The sequence below is a fragment of the Pieris brassicae genome, chromosome 14, assembly GCF_905147105.1.
Source record: "Pieris brassicae chromosome 14, ilPieBrab1.1, whole genome shotgun sequence".
Lineage (NCBI taxonomy): Eukaryota > Metazoa > Arthropoda > Insecta > Lepidoptera > Pieridae > Pieris > Pieris brassicae.
The window spans coordinates 4,983,181-5,000,930 of record NC_059678.1 but is presented as its reverse complement, the minus strand read 5'-3'; the positions used below and the strand labels follow the sequence as shown (position 1 = coordinate 5,000,930).

General features: G+C 36.2%; 1 protein-coding gene across 2 annotated transcripts in view; it reads right to left on the bottom strand.

The window, feature by feature from the left end:
* Positions 1-5,449: 5,449 nt before the first annotated feature.
* The window catches only part of LOC123718124, a 54,129-nt gene continuing 41,828 nt past the window's right edge, over positions 5,450-17,750 (bottom strand). For both annotated transcript variants that reach the window (XM_045674522.1, XM_045674521.1), the window contains exons 21-29: positions 17,406-17,500; positions 16,072-16,272; positions 15,589-15,724; positions 14,889-15,116; positions 14,031-14,141; positions 12,872-12,998; positions 8,603-8,717; positions 7,397-7,483; positions 5,450-5,806 (exon numbers count right to left, since the gene is read on the bottom strand). In XM_045674522.1, coding sequence (XP_045530478.1) covers positions 5,653-5,806; positions 7,397-7,483; positions 8,603-8,717; positions 12,872-12,998; positions 14,031-14,141; positions 14,889-15,116; positions 15,589-15,724; positions 16,072-16,272; positions 17,406-17,500 — 1,254 coding nt within the window. In that variant the 3' untranslated portion in view covers positions 5,450-5,652. The remainder of the gene's footprint in view (positions 5,807-7,396; positions 7,484-8,602; positions 8,718-12,871; positions 12,999-14,030; positions 14,142-14,888; positions 15,117-15,588; positions 15,725-16,071; positions 16,273-17,405; positions 17,501-17,750) is intronic.

Sequence of the window (17,750 nt, the reverse complement as noted above, 5' to 3'; positions counted from 1 at the left end):
TTTTTATGGAGAGAAAAATTGCCAGTTTTCTTTCGTTGTAATATTAAACTCATTTCTATTAGGCATAAATGTTCCATACGTTGGTATGTACTAAAGAGGTGGCCGACATCAAATAAAGGATGATGTTCCTGGAGGCCATGCACGGCGTTTGCTTGTTTCAAACTCAAAATCAAAATAACTTTATTCATATAGGTAAACAAATTCACTTATGAACCTTAGATAAGATGTTAAATTAATTGTAAATTTACATTTACAACCAGTTCACAAGTCAAGAGCGTAGGCAGGAAGAGCTGGCAAGAAACTTTCCGCCACTACTTTTAATCGCTACGTTTTTATTCATACAAACTGTTGGAACTGGAGAAAATCCTCCTCATTTACTCATACATTCCTCATTTGTGCCCTGTCGTAAAATAATGTATAGCAAAGTGTTTAGGACAAAGAATCGTTTGACGAAGAGTTGGAATTCAATTCCAGGTGCAGATTCGCCACGAACCTAAGCATTACATTGCTACACATCCTTGTATCAATAAATTATAGATATATGCAAGTGTTTGTTTAAATGCAGTGTGGGCTTAGAGGCTTCAAGGAGCAACTCTCATCCCTGGGTAACTTTAATCCCTGGCTGTGCACCAATGGAATTTCTTTCGGCAATTCTTATAACTCAAAACTTGGCTATTAAAAATAGTGGCAAAGAGTTTCTTGCCAGTTCTTCTTGCCTAGGCTCTTGACTTGCGAACTGGTTGTAAATGTAAATTTCCAATTAATTTAAAATCATTTCTGACTTATGAACATAAGTGTAGTAGTTTACCTATATGAATAAAGTTATTTTGAGTTTAATAGTAATATTTAAAAATAATAAACTTAATATAGAAGAAAAAAATCATCCAACAACTAGGTTGGAAATTTACGCCATACATTTTTAATAGAACAAACGACACTTCACCGATCAAACATGTGTCCCGGCCGGCGTTCGACGCTCGAATGACCAATTTAACGTCACATTTAAATATGGAACGCGCCGAGCGCGAGTAATGATTGGTCAGAGGCTACCATAGATAAGCTTAGACCCTTTGATCATCTTACACTCAGTTAAGCTAATCACATAAAGGTAGTTTTCTTTTGATTTTTAGACCGTGCTATGTGGGGCAATAAGTAGCCTAGTTTTTATATGTAGCAATCGTTCTACGGTGCAGTGGTATTTTTGAAGTGAAACATACGCTGATTTCTTGAAGCACCCGAAGTCGAATTGGTTCGGAAATACTCCAGTGGGCAGGTGGTTCCATATAGCAGTGGTGCGCGGCAAAAACCTTTTGCCTTTGAAAACGCTGTTATGGATTTTATTTTGTATTCTACCTACGTGCGGTGATCAAACTCAGCTGCAGGTACTAGTCGGAACAACTCCTATGAGAACTCTCCATGTTAAAATGCGGTAGAAGATCCAGAGATACCCCACATCTCTATGCAACGCTAAGGTATCAAGCCGCTCAGAAACTGACTGGTCGTTGGCGATCCGAATCGCTCTTCGTTGAAACTTCGTATTCAGAAACGTTCTATATTGCCATAGATCAATAGTTGGAGGAATTCGAGCACATGCAGATACAATAAAGAAACACTGACTCCACAACCCTGAGTTCTTGCAAGTTCTGTTCTTCTAACCTACAACTTCTGTATCTGCATTTTCTTCTTGTAGTTTGTGACCCAACGCCCCACAGAGGGGCGATTTGATTCTTAATGCCAATCCAGTACATGTTTTGAATTCGTTAATTACCTACCGATTACATCCTAATACCTATTACTTGAGTGACCAATAAACATTTTAGTGTAAAAAAAATGTTTGCGTGTACACATGTACACACGTAAGAAGTGAAACTTCTTTATGACCTCTTTTTACCTTATTACTACTAAGATTATTAAGGAATTTCAATATTTTGTTTTAAATTAATACTATCATTGTTATCGTTACATACTTTTGTTATTGATGGCTTCGAATCTCTTCGAATCAACCGTAGTAGGGACAAGAAAAATATGGCGCGTAACTGGAAAAAGTGACGCGTAACCCAAAAATGTGACGGTTAATTTCTTTCCAGCGCCTTCTTTTTATATGATTGCAGTACCTAAAATTATGTATGTTACATAGAAATTTTAGAAAGCTTCAACCGGATTCACGAAGTTTTTTCCACGGTACGAACCTGCGTTAATTTCTCATAGTAAAGTTACTGGCGTTGGCCTATCTTTATACAGTAATAATCTGTATACAGTGAGAAGCAAAGAGCATTAATGCGTGTGAGAATCGAACCTGTACTCACCCATGTGTTTTGCTCACAGCACTGATCAAAGGGATGAACATCCTTTGAACGATTTTGTTATATAGATGTATCTCTAAAGTACATATTAGATATACTTTTCAAACCTAGTTGGGCTATATTTATAACAAAATAACATTTAAATATTTTTAGAGAAGACTTGGACTTGGTTGGTTTACCTTTTACCAGCCAGATGGACCAATCAATTGAAAGACTTAACGTCTTCAAAACTGTCACTATCATAAGAGAGGCGCTGGACAGAAACCGCTGAGAACAGATGGTCTTGATTGATTGATTTGCTCCATAATGTTTCCCTTCTGACCACGACGCTCAGGCTGAAGATATAGAGAAAGAGAGAGATAGTTTCTCAAACTATTCTATTAAAGGCTGGATAACTTGTAAGCTTTTTGGCGGTGTCCACGGGTATCACTTAACGGCTGAGACTCCTGCCCCATATTCGTATGTTACATAACTACCTATATATAAAAATTAATCTACTAAAGGCCGGCAACGCACTACCTATTCTTCTAGGAGGGTATCCATGGGTACCGCTTAACATCATATGAGTATCCTGCCCCATGTTCCATAAAAATATAAAAATAAGACCACACGTTTATATAATCTAAACATCTAGATTATAAGTCAAATTAATCGATTAAAGGCCGACAACGCACTACCTATTCTTCTAGGAGGGTATCCATGGGCACCGCTTAACATCATATGAGTATCCTGCCCCATGTTCCATAAAAATATAAAAATAAGACCACACGTTTATCTAATCTAAACATCTAGATTATAAGTCAAATTAATCAATTAAAGGCCGGCAACGCACTACCTATTCTTCTAGGAGGGTATCCATGGGTACCGCTTAACATCATATGAGTATCCTGCCCCATGTTCCATAAAAATATAAAAATAAGACCACACGTTTATCTAATCTAAACATCTAGATTATAAGTCAAATTAATCAATTAAAGGCCGGCAACGCACTACCAATTCTTCTAGCAATATGTATCACTTAACGTAAGATGAGACTCCTACTCCATCTCATCAAATCGTATAGTACGTCATCAAAAAATAATAAGTTCAACCCCCCAACTTCCATTTTGGTTCCTTTTGGAGTGGGGACTATTGGGGGGTTGTAGGTAGATAATACCAGTGACTCCAGAGCTGGTGCTTTCCTCAACGAATAAATCGCAATACAGCAAGGAAATGCAGCTTTAATGGTACACTTCCATGGGGACTTTTTAAATTTGTTTTAATTTTATATTTATCAATTTTTAATTATTATTGTATAGGTTAAGAATAAATACTGTATGTTTGTGTATTTCAATAATTATTATTATTATCCGTCATTGTTTGTGAACTTGTAAACAGTTCATTTACATAGGTCCGACGCCATCTTGTCGAGAGAACCGCTTTGGCGGTTTCTTGAAATTATGATTAGAATTTTAATAACGCGGTGCTTAAAAGCATTTTTTTTCGCAAACCCTACGCAGAGTTAGAGCTTCTTCTGAGGCCTAGTATGTAGTACAGACTTTATTCATTCACTCACTGACTCACTCACTCGCACATTTGCACTCACACACTCACTTATGCACTCAAGCGTGTTGATAGCAGTTAAAAATCAATAACAAAAAAAAACAAAAAAATAATAAAAGATGTAACTAAATTATATATAAATTAAATATTTTAAGGAATGTATAACTAAGTTTGTTATGAAAGAGCTGGAAACCCTGACACAGGTATATTATTTACTTAAAAAGGTTCCCAAATCTTAGACATTGTAATGAAATTGAACTTAAAATGAATAAACACATATTTATTATTATTATTATTATTATTTGAGGTATGATGTTTTCCTTTTTTTATGGAACAAGAGCAAACAGGCAAGAGGCCCACCTGATGTTTAGTGATACCGTCCCTCATGGACACTTACAATGCCAGAGGACTCGCACGCACTCGGCGTTACCGGCTCTTTAAGAATTGGTACGCTCTCTTCTTGAAGGACCCTAAGTCGAATTGGTTCGGAAACACTTCTGTGGTCAGCTGGCGGTAGCTAAATTGCCTTGAAAAACGCTCAGTCGTAGAACAGCGGACATCGAGGTGATACGGGTGGAGTATCGTATTCTGCCTCGACGTCCGAGGATGAAACTCAGCGGCACAGATGTAAAGGCTACATCCAGAAGGTAGCGACAATGTTCTTGATTGAGTTGGAATGTCCAAAATACTTACGCAGAACATTTATAAATTAATAAATAAACATCGCCTGTGGTTGTGGAGGCCTCTTGGAGAGGCCTCTTCCCACTCTTTCCAGATGGCTCCACCTTTGCCAAGTGTCCCAGTCTTTTCCTATTATTTCTATTTCTAAATAAATTCAAAAGCTTTCGTTAAACGTAAATTAATCAATAAAGCTTTTTTATAAATTTGACGAATATTTAAATGATCATAATCCTCGAGATTAATTTGCTCCAGTTCAAACAATTTGTATGACTCAAAACTTAGATAAAAAGAGTGGCGGAGAGTTTCTTGCCAGTTCTTTTGCCCGCTCTACGCCCTTGACTTGTGAACTGGTAGTAAATATAAATTTACAATTAATTTAACTTCTTTTCTCACGTTCATAACTTACATTTACCTATAAGAATAAAGTTATTTTGAGTTTACGCCCACGGTTTTATGTCTTCAATTAATTATAATGGGTTAAAGCCAGAGCAAACGGCGAGTTGGTGACAGGAAATTATCAAAGTTGGTGCATCAGGATACGCTTCACGTGATTACTAGAAGTATTTTAGTAATTGTTTCTCCGGGAATCGAACACATATTGATACAGATTATACAGGATATTTATGTAAATTAAAGTGTCGGGGACACTGGGAGTCCATATATTGTGGACAGCTAGTCTCTTCCTTTTAGCATTTAAACTGTATTTATATATTTTCTACATACTATTTTTGCACGATAAAAATATTTTCTGTATCAGCATAGGACAGGTTGACAAGATATACTTTGAGATTTTTAGTAGGTGTATGTACTGTCAGTTTTGAAATGTTAGTGATAATTTTGTTTTTAAGAAAGTTTTTAAAGATGAAAGGAGAAAAAGCGTTTGGCGAACAAAGTTCGTTTTTGGGTTATAAAATTAAAAATTCTTTACTAAAAAATATTTTTATTACTACAAAATACTTAAATATATCTTAAAATTACTTGATCTCTGGTTTCTATACACAAAACCAGACGTATTTGCCACGAGTCGTTACATAAACTTTTTGTAAGCTCTATTCATTTAGGCCAAGCCAAACGGTTCCTAATTTAACGGCCCGTTATTTGTACAAACTACTTTGGTGTGTTTGTTCTAGCAATTATTATAATCCAGCCCAACGCATTCCCCACAAACAGTGTCCATGTAAGCGAATGGCACAAGTATTACGGTCTCATTGTGTTTCTTATAGATCAAAACTCCGGTTGCTTCTGATGCGATTTTGACGCCGTCATTAATTGGTATTAATCTGAAAAAGTTAATTGTCAATTAATAAATTTAGGTGCTGTCAAAAATGTCAAACAGTAGCAGTGTTGGCTTCAGCGTGTGACTCTCATTCCAGAGATCGTAGAACCCTGGCTGTGCACCATTGGACTTTCTATGCGCCAACATTCGCTAGGATGAAGGAAAACATAGTGATGGAATTTAGACCCAAAAAATACACGGTGAGTGGTGCACAGATGTTTTTTTAACATGAACATTGAACACTCTCAATGCCAGAGGGCTCGTCAGTGCGTTGACGTCATTTTAAGAATTGGTACACTCTTTTCTTGAAGGTCCCTAAGTCGAATTGGTTCGGAAATACTTCTGTGGACAGCTGGTCCCACATAGTGATGGTTAGCGGCAAAGACTGCCTTAAGAAACTGTGGTGGTTGTTTTCGTTCAGGTGGAATTTCGTATTCTGCATCGACGTCCGATATTGAAATTTAGCTGTAGGTGTTTTAACGATTTTAACGATTTTAAAACAAACGGTGGCTTTGTGACTCACCACTATTATACTCGAAACAGAACTGATTTGAGTGTACGACCAACCAGGCAGAAGATGAACCACTGCTTATATGGAAATTGTATTCATTGTTACAACAAACTCCCAAGCGATTAGAGTTATCATTAAATTAATTCAAAGCCCTCGTTAAACGTAAATTAATCAATAAAGCTTTTTTATAAATTTGACGAATATTTTAATGATCCTAATCCTCGAGATTAATTTGCTCCAGTTCAAACAATTTGTATGACTCAAAACTTAGATAAAAAGAGTGGCGGAGAGTTTCTTGCCAGTTCTTTTGCCCGCTCTACGCCCTTGACTTGTTAGTAAATATAAGTTAGTCTCGCGAGTGCGTTGCCGGCATATTAAGAAATATGATCACCTACTTGCTTATGAAAACAAATGGTTTGTTTATGTCTGCTCGGGCTCCGCATGAAACTAAATATTGACAACATGAGCGCATACAGGATAAATTTACACGTTTCACAGACTGAAGGGTGGTGGTACTATTTGGCGGGGTTTGAGCAACCCAAGTGTTCTCCAAGAACTCGGTTGCTTTGTGCCTAGGAGTTATGCGATGTTGACAAAGTTGGTTGCGATACCAAGGGCCTGAACCATTGCAAAGATTCTGGTCAAAGACGATGCCTAGTGAATGATGTTGAACCTGTTGCCGGCTTTTGGGGGAGGAATACTCTCCTTTGAATTGTTGAAGGTTCTCTTGTCTGTTGTATCTCTCAGGACCCCCACAAGTAGTAGATTCCACAGTTCGCTAGTTCGTATATTCGTTCGTTCGTTGATTTGCTATTTTTAAAGAGTATACCAAGACTTTTTTACGCCGGCTTTTTCTCTCGGCCTACATCCTCTGTCTTCTTTGCTGATGAGTAGAGATGTCTGATACAAATTTAATGACGTAGAATAAGTGATACTTGTATCTTATGTTCCACATTAAACCTATTTTATTTTAATAAAACCTTGTGAAACGGACTGTGTATTAGACTTCTTTTTTTTGACTTCTTTGGCTTAGTGCTGTTTGAATAGTGTAAGTATTTTTGTAAATAAATTAATTTTACTCACGGAGATTCTGCCTTAGTAGAATTCCCTGCGCTGTGGTCAATGTCATACATCTTAATACGACCGGCACTTTCTCGTAGTATTACAAAACTGAAAACATAGCGTAGTTAAAACACCTTTATAAGTACTTTAAAACAGGTATGTCAAAGATTGATGTACGGATGGTCTCTATATATAAATTCCCTTGTCACAATGTTTGTTCCCATACTCCTGCGAAACGGCTCGACCGATGCTTATGAATTTTTTTATACATATTCAGTAAGGCTGAGAATTGGAGAATTTGAAATATTTCAAACCCCTATTTGATAAGGGGTGTCCATGCCAAAAAAAAATATTTTTTATTTTATATACTCCACACAAAAATACATACAACCCTTAATTGTCCCCCTCTAGGATCAACCCCTATTTTTTAGTATAGTAGATTGGTTATTTTTATTGAACCTAAAAAAATAATTATGGCAAAACGACGTTTGCCGGGTCAGCTAGTAATAGATAAAAAAAGAACACATAATGAAGCAGATGTCGCAGTGGGAAATGAATTTAAGCAAATCGCTGGGGCACAGAGGAACATAAGAGTCAGTATTAAAGTGGTGCCTAAGGTACAATAAACGAAAAAGAAGAAGATAATTTAGAAGATAAAAGAAGCTACATGGGAGAGTGTTTCAGTTCAGACAGAGGATTTGCAGGATTTGTCAAAGGGCATACAGATCCTACAATATAAATATATTGTTCAAACATTGTCGTATACGTTCGAAAGGATAAATAAAAAAAATCAAAATAAAGTATTATAATGTAAAGTATCTGAAATACAAGGTTCTTATTATAATTTTAAAAAAAAAATTACCACAGGAACTGCAAACGTTTTTTTTTTTCGTTTTTTCTAACGATTTTTTCCAAAAATCACAACATTTACGTGTTTTGTCTGACTCTCATACCTGAAGTTCTATCCCCAGCTGCACACCGATGGACTGCCTTTGTGCGAATTGAGCATTCGCTCGTATTTTTTTTTTATAAAACGGGCAGGAGGCGTTGCCAGCCTTTGAGGAATTGGTACGCTCTTTTCTTGAAGGACACTAAGTCGAATCGTACGAAGGAAAAGCTTGCCTTAGACCCAAAAAGATAAGGCCTATTGGATTGACAAATCATGAAACAGACAAAGAAATCTAAGACCTTAAAAGGTTCTAGTATCATTGGTTTGTTTTTAAATACCTTGGTAATTCAGAGCAGTCAGCAAGTACTACGGTCTCAGCGCATTGAATTGGTTGCAATTGATCCACACTGCCTGATAACGTCTGAACTGTTAGTCCTTGAAGCCTGCATTCTCCTGCAAATAATTTTGGAAGTATTAATTTATTTATCTCCTATAGTTGAAATAAAAAAGTGTGTGTGTGTACTAGTGTACACACGTAAGAAGTGAAACTTCTTTATGACCTTATTTTCTCGAACGATGATAAAGTTTAACAAAAGGCTTTTATTATCATAGACATGAATACAAATAATACAATTGTTACATTTTACCTTATTACTAATAAGATTATTGTTATCGTTATTATATATTTTTGTTATAAATGGCTTCGAATCTCTTCGAATCAACCGTGGTAGGGACAAGAAAAAGATGGTGCGTAACGGAAAAATGTGACGCGTAACCGAAAAATGTGACGGTTTCCTACAGCGCAGGTTTTTACTTCAAAAATTACAATATATCAAGGTTAATTTCCTCACTCACTGACTGATCATCAAAACTCTAAGGCACTTTCTTTATATATTTTTTTTTTATAAAATAGGGGGCAAACGGGCAGGAGGCTCACCTGATGTTAAGTGATACCGCCGCCCATGGACACTCGCAATGACTTATAGCAGATATAGAAGCTTCAAGAATACAATTAGAGTTTAAAATTGATGTTATCACTATAAGATGTTAAGTTAGCTAATTACGTAATAACTAAGACGGGAATTAATTTATTATTTTTTTTATTTTAAATGAGTAGGGACTGAATTAACCAACATGAGTCTCACTTTAACGATAAAAGAACTGCGTTGCGAGGCTTATGGAACCTAACCTAACATATTTATATGTATATATATCTATATTCTTAATTTATATATATACTAGCGGACAGACGTTGTCCTGTCTTAACTATGAATATTGATTTCAAATTGGTATAATTAACTAAAAATGCTTTATAACCAAATTCTTTGTTTTTTGGCGCGTATATAAATAGTTTTGTTGGTATTTCGACATTGAAACAGGCGACATACAACTGGAACTTTGAAACAAATGGATTTCCAATATAAATGCCACATTAGTAACTGTAATTATTATATATGTATTTTATCATATAATAACTCCGATCGAAGCACTTTTAATAATCACTTAATATAGTGGTTTCACTCTTACACAGTGTCTCACACACACTAGTACACGCACACATTTTTTGTTAAACTTCTCGTTCAAATGGAATGAAATTTATACAGTATATATATATTTCCTAGTTGGTGACTTTGGTGGCTTTGAAGGTCTGTATAGTGTCGACAAAATAATTGTTGTGCCATTATTTTTCTTGACTTGCCTTGTATAATATTTCGTGGAAATAGTTATACATATACAGCTTGTACTTCGAGAAAAGCTTCCTCCATCGAAATCCACGACCGCGCTATATGATAATCTAGCTGGAGCTAGCTTCTCATATTTTCTGTCTGCCTCTCTTTCGTTTCGTTTTTGGTTCTCTGTCATCATTAAACTTTTCCTTTGACTTTAGTGTTATGTTTTGTCTTTACATATTGTTTTAATATCACAGTTGTTTAATTCATTATTATATATATCGGAGGAAGCCATTCAACGAGTTGCTTGTTGATTGTACAATAACACATTAAATTCTCTTTATCATTTAAACACGTTGCATTAATCTTAACCTAAAACATATTTCTGTTAACAAATTATTGATTTTAGTTAGAATTAGTTACGCTTTTCTAATTTATAAGATTGTAATCGTTATTAAACAAACGACCAATGAGAGTAGAGCACTTTGCTCGAGTGGGGTCGAAGCGCCATCTATATATAGCCCAGTTCGTTGGTTGTTACGGGGCCCTTTTGAAGTGGAGACGGATCGAGTTGGATCCCTGAGTTTTTGTCGCTAGATTGGTGCATTGAACTCACTGCTCGGTCTTAAAACTTATAATTTATTATTAAATAACTACCACAAAATATCAGTGTATCATCAGTGTAAATAAAATATTGTGAAAACTACAATCGTCGTGTTTTGTACCCTCATGACGCCCACCAAATCTGCAACCACTGTTGATGACGTCACTGGGGAAGGTGTTTCTCCGACATATAATATACCACATACATTAATTAATGTGCTGGTCTATGTTAGAATTAAACTAAATTGAATTAATTGAAACATACACGGATACATGTTCTATTAACTGTATTAGCCATTCCCTCGGGTTTGATTTTGGTAGTGTTTTAGCCAATGCTACTTTTAAAATATCTTCTAATATAGATATTAATGACTAAGGTGATTTAGAATCTTAATAATTGAATAAAATAATAAATGACTCAAATCAAAGTATTTTCTCCAACTTCGATTTTGTTCCCTTTGGAGTAGAGACTCTTGGTCCATGGGGTTCAAGTGTACAGCTAATTAAAGATTCAATTTGATGCTTTCCGAATAAGTATTGCAATAGAGCGAAGAATTGCCGCTAAAAAAACGGTGCACTATTTGCGTTTTCCGCTAAAAACTATCCTAATAATAACAATAATTTATTGCAAGAATATGGTACAAAAAGGTGGTACAATAGTATGTTCGCATATTCTGCCACAAACAATGGCGGGCAAAGTTGTCTTTAAAGGAGTTTTACATTTTACATAATTAGTCATATGAATTGAAATCTTATATAATTTGTATCGTACAGATCAAATGTTATTAAATTTATATCAACTACAGTGCCTCACTCAATATTTTTTTCCAAAAGCAATAAACCAAGTCGATTTTTAAAGACTCTAGTTGGAAGATCTTTTAATATAACCTGTGTCGCTACTCCACTTTTCGAAGACACTCTTCTTGAAGCCACAGCCAGCATTGGAACACTTGGCGTTGATATATATACAGTTTCGTAGTTACTGGGAAAGGCTAAATTAGCCTCTAAGAAGCTTTGTTTGTTTAGTAAGGCATGAAAGTCACACCGAGCCATCGCTTGCAACAGGAATACTGTTCTCACCTCTGAGCGGGAGTTCCCTATTGACCGTTCCTTCCACTTGATAGTATTCAACTATTCAATAGATTCGCTAATTATTTTTTTGTTGTGTTTGTTATTATGAGGAGAAAGTTCTTATGAGTTGCACGGAAAATTAGAAAATTTAAGAATACTTTTGTTACGATAGCAATTTTTTTTCAGTGCATTCAAACTTTTTTGATGTAACCTAATAAGGTTAAGGCGTTTGACATAACATTGACAGAATGCGTGCTGCAAATATCGTCAAAGAGGACGAAAGAAAAATTAGCCAGAGTTATAATATTGATACAATATATATAAAATAATTACAGGCGCTAATTGTTTGTGGCATTAATCTTGAAAATCCATGCTTTTCACATGGCCAGTTATATGTCGGAATAACAAACCTATCTATATACGCGCCAAAAAACAAAGAATTTTGTCATAAAGTATTTTTAGTTAATTAAACCAATTCGAAATCAATATTCATAGTTAAGACAGGACAACGTCTATCAGATTCGCTAGTTACATACATATAATAGGTAGATATAATTAAGTATTCAATAATTATATTTAGAACACTCAGGCCTATTAGCACACTCGCTGTGAACAGACAAGCCTTGTGAACAACTAGATATTTATTGAATCATTTATAATCCATACACATAATTAGTATCGGTGGATTTTAGCAGTTTTATTAATACTCAAAGGACTGGTCATCTTGTCAGCAGAGAATTGGAGACGAGTTAAAGAAAGTTAGAAAGCTGTGGAGGAAGACCTACGCGAGCTACAAGTGCCCGACTGGTAATGGCTCTATTTATGGAGAGACAAGCACACTGGTCGCTGCTCCAGCAGAGGACCAATTCGTATTCTTATTCAGGGTTCAGAGGAGTGTTATTGACGTTGGTATAGAGACTCAGACTCTCAAAGACTCAAGAGACTCTCAAAATCAACTAGAGGATAAATGGCAAGTTCGTGGTCTGAAGATTCGAAACAAAATATATCTATCTAGCGAATTTTGATGTCATAATTTAGGCGGGCCATAGATTCAGCGGTTTTGGGGCAAGAATAGGTGGCAATTGGATGTGGTAGTTTTAGTTCAAGTTTATTTTTGTTTATTAAAAAAACAGATTTCGGATTCGGATCAATTAAAGTACGAAATACCTTCCTAATTTTTTCTTTTAGACCTAGACCTGAGATGCCACTTTCCCAAAAAAGAGTTAGAATCTGCACCAGGGCATCTAGCCCCCAACCACTTACTGTAAAATCCAAATTTCTTCATAAGTTGCATTCCGGTCACACTATCCAACAGCCATGCAATATTGTCCGACTTGAACTTCATCTCTGGTCCATGGTTGACCACAAGCGATGCTACTCCGTTCTTCTCCTGAAAAAGCGTTTAAAATGTCGCCTGGAAACTTACTCTGATTTGTACAAGACGTAAATTAATTACCGTAAAACAACTATCATTGAGCGGGGCATACAGCAAAATACACACAGATAGCTTGACTTTAAAGACTAAATGGAAAGGAGCAAGGGGAAGAAGAGGGCAGAGGTGGAAGTATTTAGAAGCATTAGTAGAAAGCGAATGGAGAAAGAAGGCCATGGATAAAGATATTTATGAAAAGCTTGACATTAAAGATAAATATACAAAGGGAAAGAAGGCGAAGAGAAAGCCCTAGAAAAATTGTATAGATATAAAAGTGTTAGCCGGAAGCGAACTGATAAAGAAAGTGGATTGATATTTTTAACAAAAGCTGGACTTTAAAGACAACTGTATAAAGAGAAATAAGGAGAAGAGAATGCCCTAGAAAAGGTGGTTAGCAGAAAGCGAACGGAGATAGAAAGCCATGGATTGAAATATTTGGAAAAAGAAGAAACTTGAAGCTTTTACCCGTGAAGGAGTTCCGATCAATGGTACTGAAGGAAGCTAGGATGTTAGGATAACAAGATCAAATCTAAGGCTATACGTTATTAAAGATTGGAAATAAACTGGCTTTATTATTATTATTACCATGTAATTCATTGCTGGACATGAAGTGATTATTTGAATGTTATTTGTTACAGACAATTTTAGATGTAAGTCATCCGTATTGATTTTACGGAGTGCCTCTGCTGTATATATCTAAGCTGTATAATCCTGTTATATATTGAGAAGTCTGTATTAATGTGAGCGCGATTCTCATCCCTGAGGTCGTAGAACCCTGGCTGTGCACCAATCGACTTTATGCGCTGACATTCGCTCTAACGGTGATATAGAACATCGTGAGGAAACTGGGGACCCAAGTCGACATATGTCAGGCACAGCTGATCATCTACTTGTCTATTAGATTGACAAATCATGAAACAGAAATCTGAGTGTAAAAATGTTACCGTTTTTTTTTTAACTATTCAAATTAGTATTTTAAAGTATATATACCTTGACAACTGCTGTAGCATTTATAGTATCTTTGTCAAGACTGCCGAGGATCTGACCAGCTGGAGTACCACCCATCAAACCCAGTTTTGGAAGCAGATCAAAGTCGTGGAGCTGGAATAAGAAATGTATAATCAAAATAATATATTACGCAATATTAAAATTGTTATTGGTCAAAATTTATTCGTCCTAAACTAGTTCTAGCCAATTCCAAACCAATTCAACTAAAACTGCTTAAAGAAAAGAGCGTACTAAGTCTTAAAAGACCGGCGGCGCACTTGCGAGCCTCTTACCCGATGGCCCCGTATTAAATAAAAAAAATGTGTGCGTATACTACTGTACACAGGCAAGAAGTGAAACTTCTTTATGACCTTATTTTTCGAAAAATAATCTACTAAATATGCAACTTTACAGAAATTCGTTAAATAAAGTTAAATCAGATAAAGTTTAACAAAAGGCTTTTATTATCAAAGACATGAATACAAATAATGCAATTATTTTATTTTACCTTATTACTACTAAGATTATAACAGAAATTCATTAATTGCAATATAATTATTGTTATCATTGTTATCGTTATTATATATTTTGATTATGGCTTCGAACCTCTTGGCATCAACCGTGGTAGGGACAAGAAAATGTGACACGTAACGATATAATGTGACGGTAATTTTTTTTACAACGCCGATAAAAAAGTTTGATCAATCAAATGCTCTTAAAAATAAAATAATTGACAAACAAAACCCCAATGAACTTCCTTCATACCGAACAAACAGCATCATTCAAGATTCTTAACTACAGACTGCAGTGTCCAGCTTAAATTGGGAACCCGTTACAAAACAACTATTGTGAAGCACATACCCGTTCTCCCACAATCTGAAACTCCACATTCCTCTCTAGTCCACCATCTCCGTGTTTCGGAGACCCACGATACTTGACTTCAATGGTGCTGCTCTGGTCCGTGGAACAGCTGACGAATTTATCAGAGGACCTGTACGTGATGGTGACGAGACCTTCGTAGGCTGAAGGCGTTGTCGTGATGTCTTCGTCTGATGGGGCGTGGCTTACGTCATCTTCTTTGTAGCAGAGCTGATCAGAGACAGGTGAAGAACTTTGAGGGTCAGCGTTTTAAATCTCATTGGAACAAACATACCTCTGCGTTTGATTTTAGGTACTCTTATAGAAAAATACATAAGCATTATCTGGATAAGTTCTGAAATTTCGCGTGTATGTTCCAGTCAACACTTAATCCAAACATTTTGCATGATGCAGTAACTAAATCTAATATTGACATTTATAAATAGTATTCAATGAAGACTGAGGTAAATTTATTTACATTTAAATAATGATTTGGACAGAATTATCGCCACAATCCCACCTGATGTTAAGTGAGCGCCTGTCCAGAAGATGTCTGTTTAACCGTCGCTTGAATGAACCCATATTAAACTCTCTAGGGAAGATGAAAGAACAAGGAGTTCCACTCCCTTCCTGGATACTGTCGAAAATTCAGATTCCTAAAATTAGATTTGGTATTGATCCAGATATTGAACAGAGTATATACCTTCCAATGTGTCTTCTTAGGGTCTGCTATTTGTGGCTGCTTCACGTATAAGTTCCACTCAGCTGAGACATTCCTCCCTGTACTCTTTATCTTTGTATTAGAATCAATCTTTAAGAAGACGGTCTTTTCATCTAAGCTGTAATTTAAAAAAACATTTAGATATTATCAAAAGGTTCGTCGACGACCAGTCACCCTTCGAGTTGAACATAGAAACTGTTCCGAGGAGTTATTCGGACTAATACCTGCAGCTGAGTTTTATCATCACAAAATACCATCTATATCACCTGACGTCCATCGCTCCACAGCTGACCGTGTTTAATGCGGTTTTTCCGCGCACCACCACTATGTGGAACCAGCTGCCCACTGAAGTATTTCCGAACCAATTCGACTTAGGTTCCTTCAGGGAATGTACCGTTAAGTAATGTTAAGAGGCTGGCAGTGTACAGTGGTATTGTTTGCCTCCTGTCAGATAAAGTTATATACCTATAATAGCTAAGGACGACTCCAAAATTGGCTTCAACACTATCCACTCGTTCCAAAGAGATGTTGCCCAAACTAAACTTAAGTCGGATAACTTCATCTCCTCCTTGATCCTGTCTTGTTGGAGGTAGAATTAATCCACAACCTGGTAGGGGAGTCAGCTGGTGTAATGTGTCCACGAATGTTTTTTGGGTTTGGGGAGTACTGAAACAAATTTAAAAAATAAGCGCTCAATGAATGACTGATGAATGAGCTCGGCGTTTCTGGGGCTTTTGGGTTCAATTCTGGTGATGTATAAAGAAATTGTGTTTCGCAGACACGGCAACGCTCACAGTATTTATTGCAGAGGTGTTCTAATCCATTCGATATTTGAGGCTTCACCGTGAATTGTTCGATTTACACGAAAACTACTGTTCAAACGACTTTTACTCTGATACAACTTCACATCACACTTCACTTGACTCAATTTTGATAAAATTATGCATAAACTATAGTACTTTTCAAATTAAATAAGAAACTTATATCTAATATTTAAAGATATAATAAAAAATTAGTTAAATTATACAATTTCTTAACTTAAATATTAAAAATGTATTTCTACAAAAAATGTTTCGGTGGCCAATGTGATACAATTTTATCTTATGGGGCTCCTAAACGGGCCATGTTTTGCTGCAATTGATGGCTGCAACACAGTGGCCCGGCAATATTTTAATAATTTCCCGGCCATATAGCCAAACATGTTTTGTATAGCTACTTATGGCCTATATTGCCCCGATGAGTTGCCGGACGATCGCTAGGCTATCGAATTCAACTGCAATATTGCACAGCCAGTTCTATTGTTGTTTCAGTCACTCTCTTTGTGAAGTGTGCCTGTTGCTATATTCTGTGTTTTGCAACAGCTACATTTTGAGGTTAGGTTACTACTAAAATGACTACTATGGTCTAACGAGACAATTATTGATTTCATTAATGAAGTACATTTACACCTTGAGTTGTGGGATATATAAATAAAAAATGAGTATGGGAACAATGAGAGCTAAATTTATTGATTTGGCGCTTGATCTGCTGGCTGCCAGCAGCATATCGGCCGGCCAACAGTTAAGTAATGAAACGTCATCGAAGCAAGTTTGCCTAGCTGTTTTATCAAATGGCTGAACATATTTCAGGCCGCTAGTTAAACGGCTAAGCTGTTAATTGAACGGCTGATTAAGCTAGTTAGGGGCGACATATACTATACAGATTCTCCTGTCATTAGAGATAAATTTAAAAACAAGTTACACAGACAACTGGCTGGCAATAACCATGGGCTGTAACTAATAAATACTACTTCTACTCACTCGTAATTTATTATTTTCGACATCAAATACTTTTCTAAAACCTCTGCTGCTGAGGTCTGCTGCTCACAGTCGAAGAATATACCATTTTTATTCACCTGGAAACCAAAACCAGATGTTAGCTTAGGGCAGCGTGCGGCCAATGGACTTTCTATGTGCGCGTTCAACACTTGTTTGTATTCAGATAAATATCATGAGGAGGAGAACCCCACAAGGTTCACAGGAGGTGGATCATCTACTTGCCTATTAAAAATTATCACGAAACATACAGAAACCCAGAGCTTGGAGCTTCTGGATATTCTTCATGACTTTTCTTACACTCTTTACTGTGAAGAAAAATATAATCAT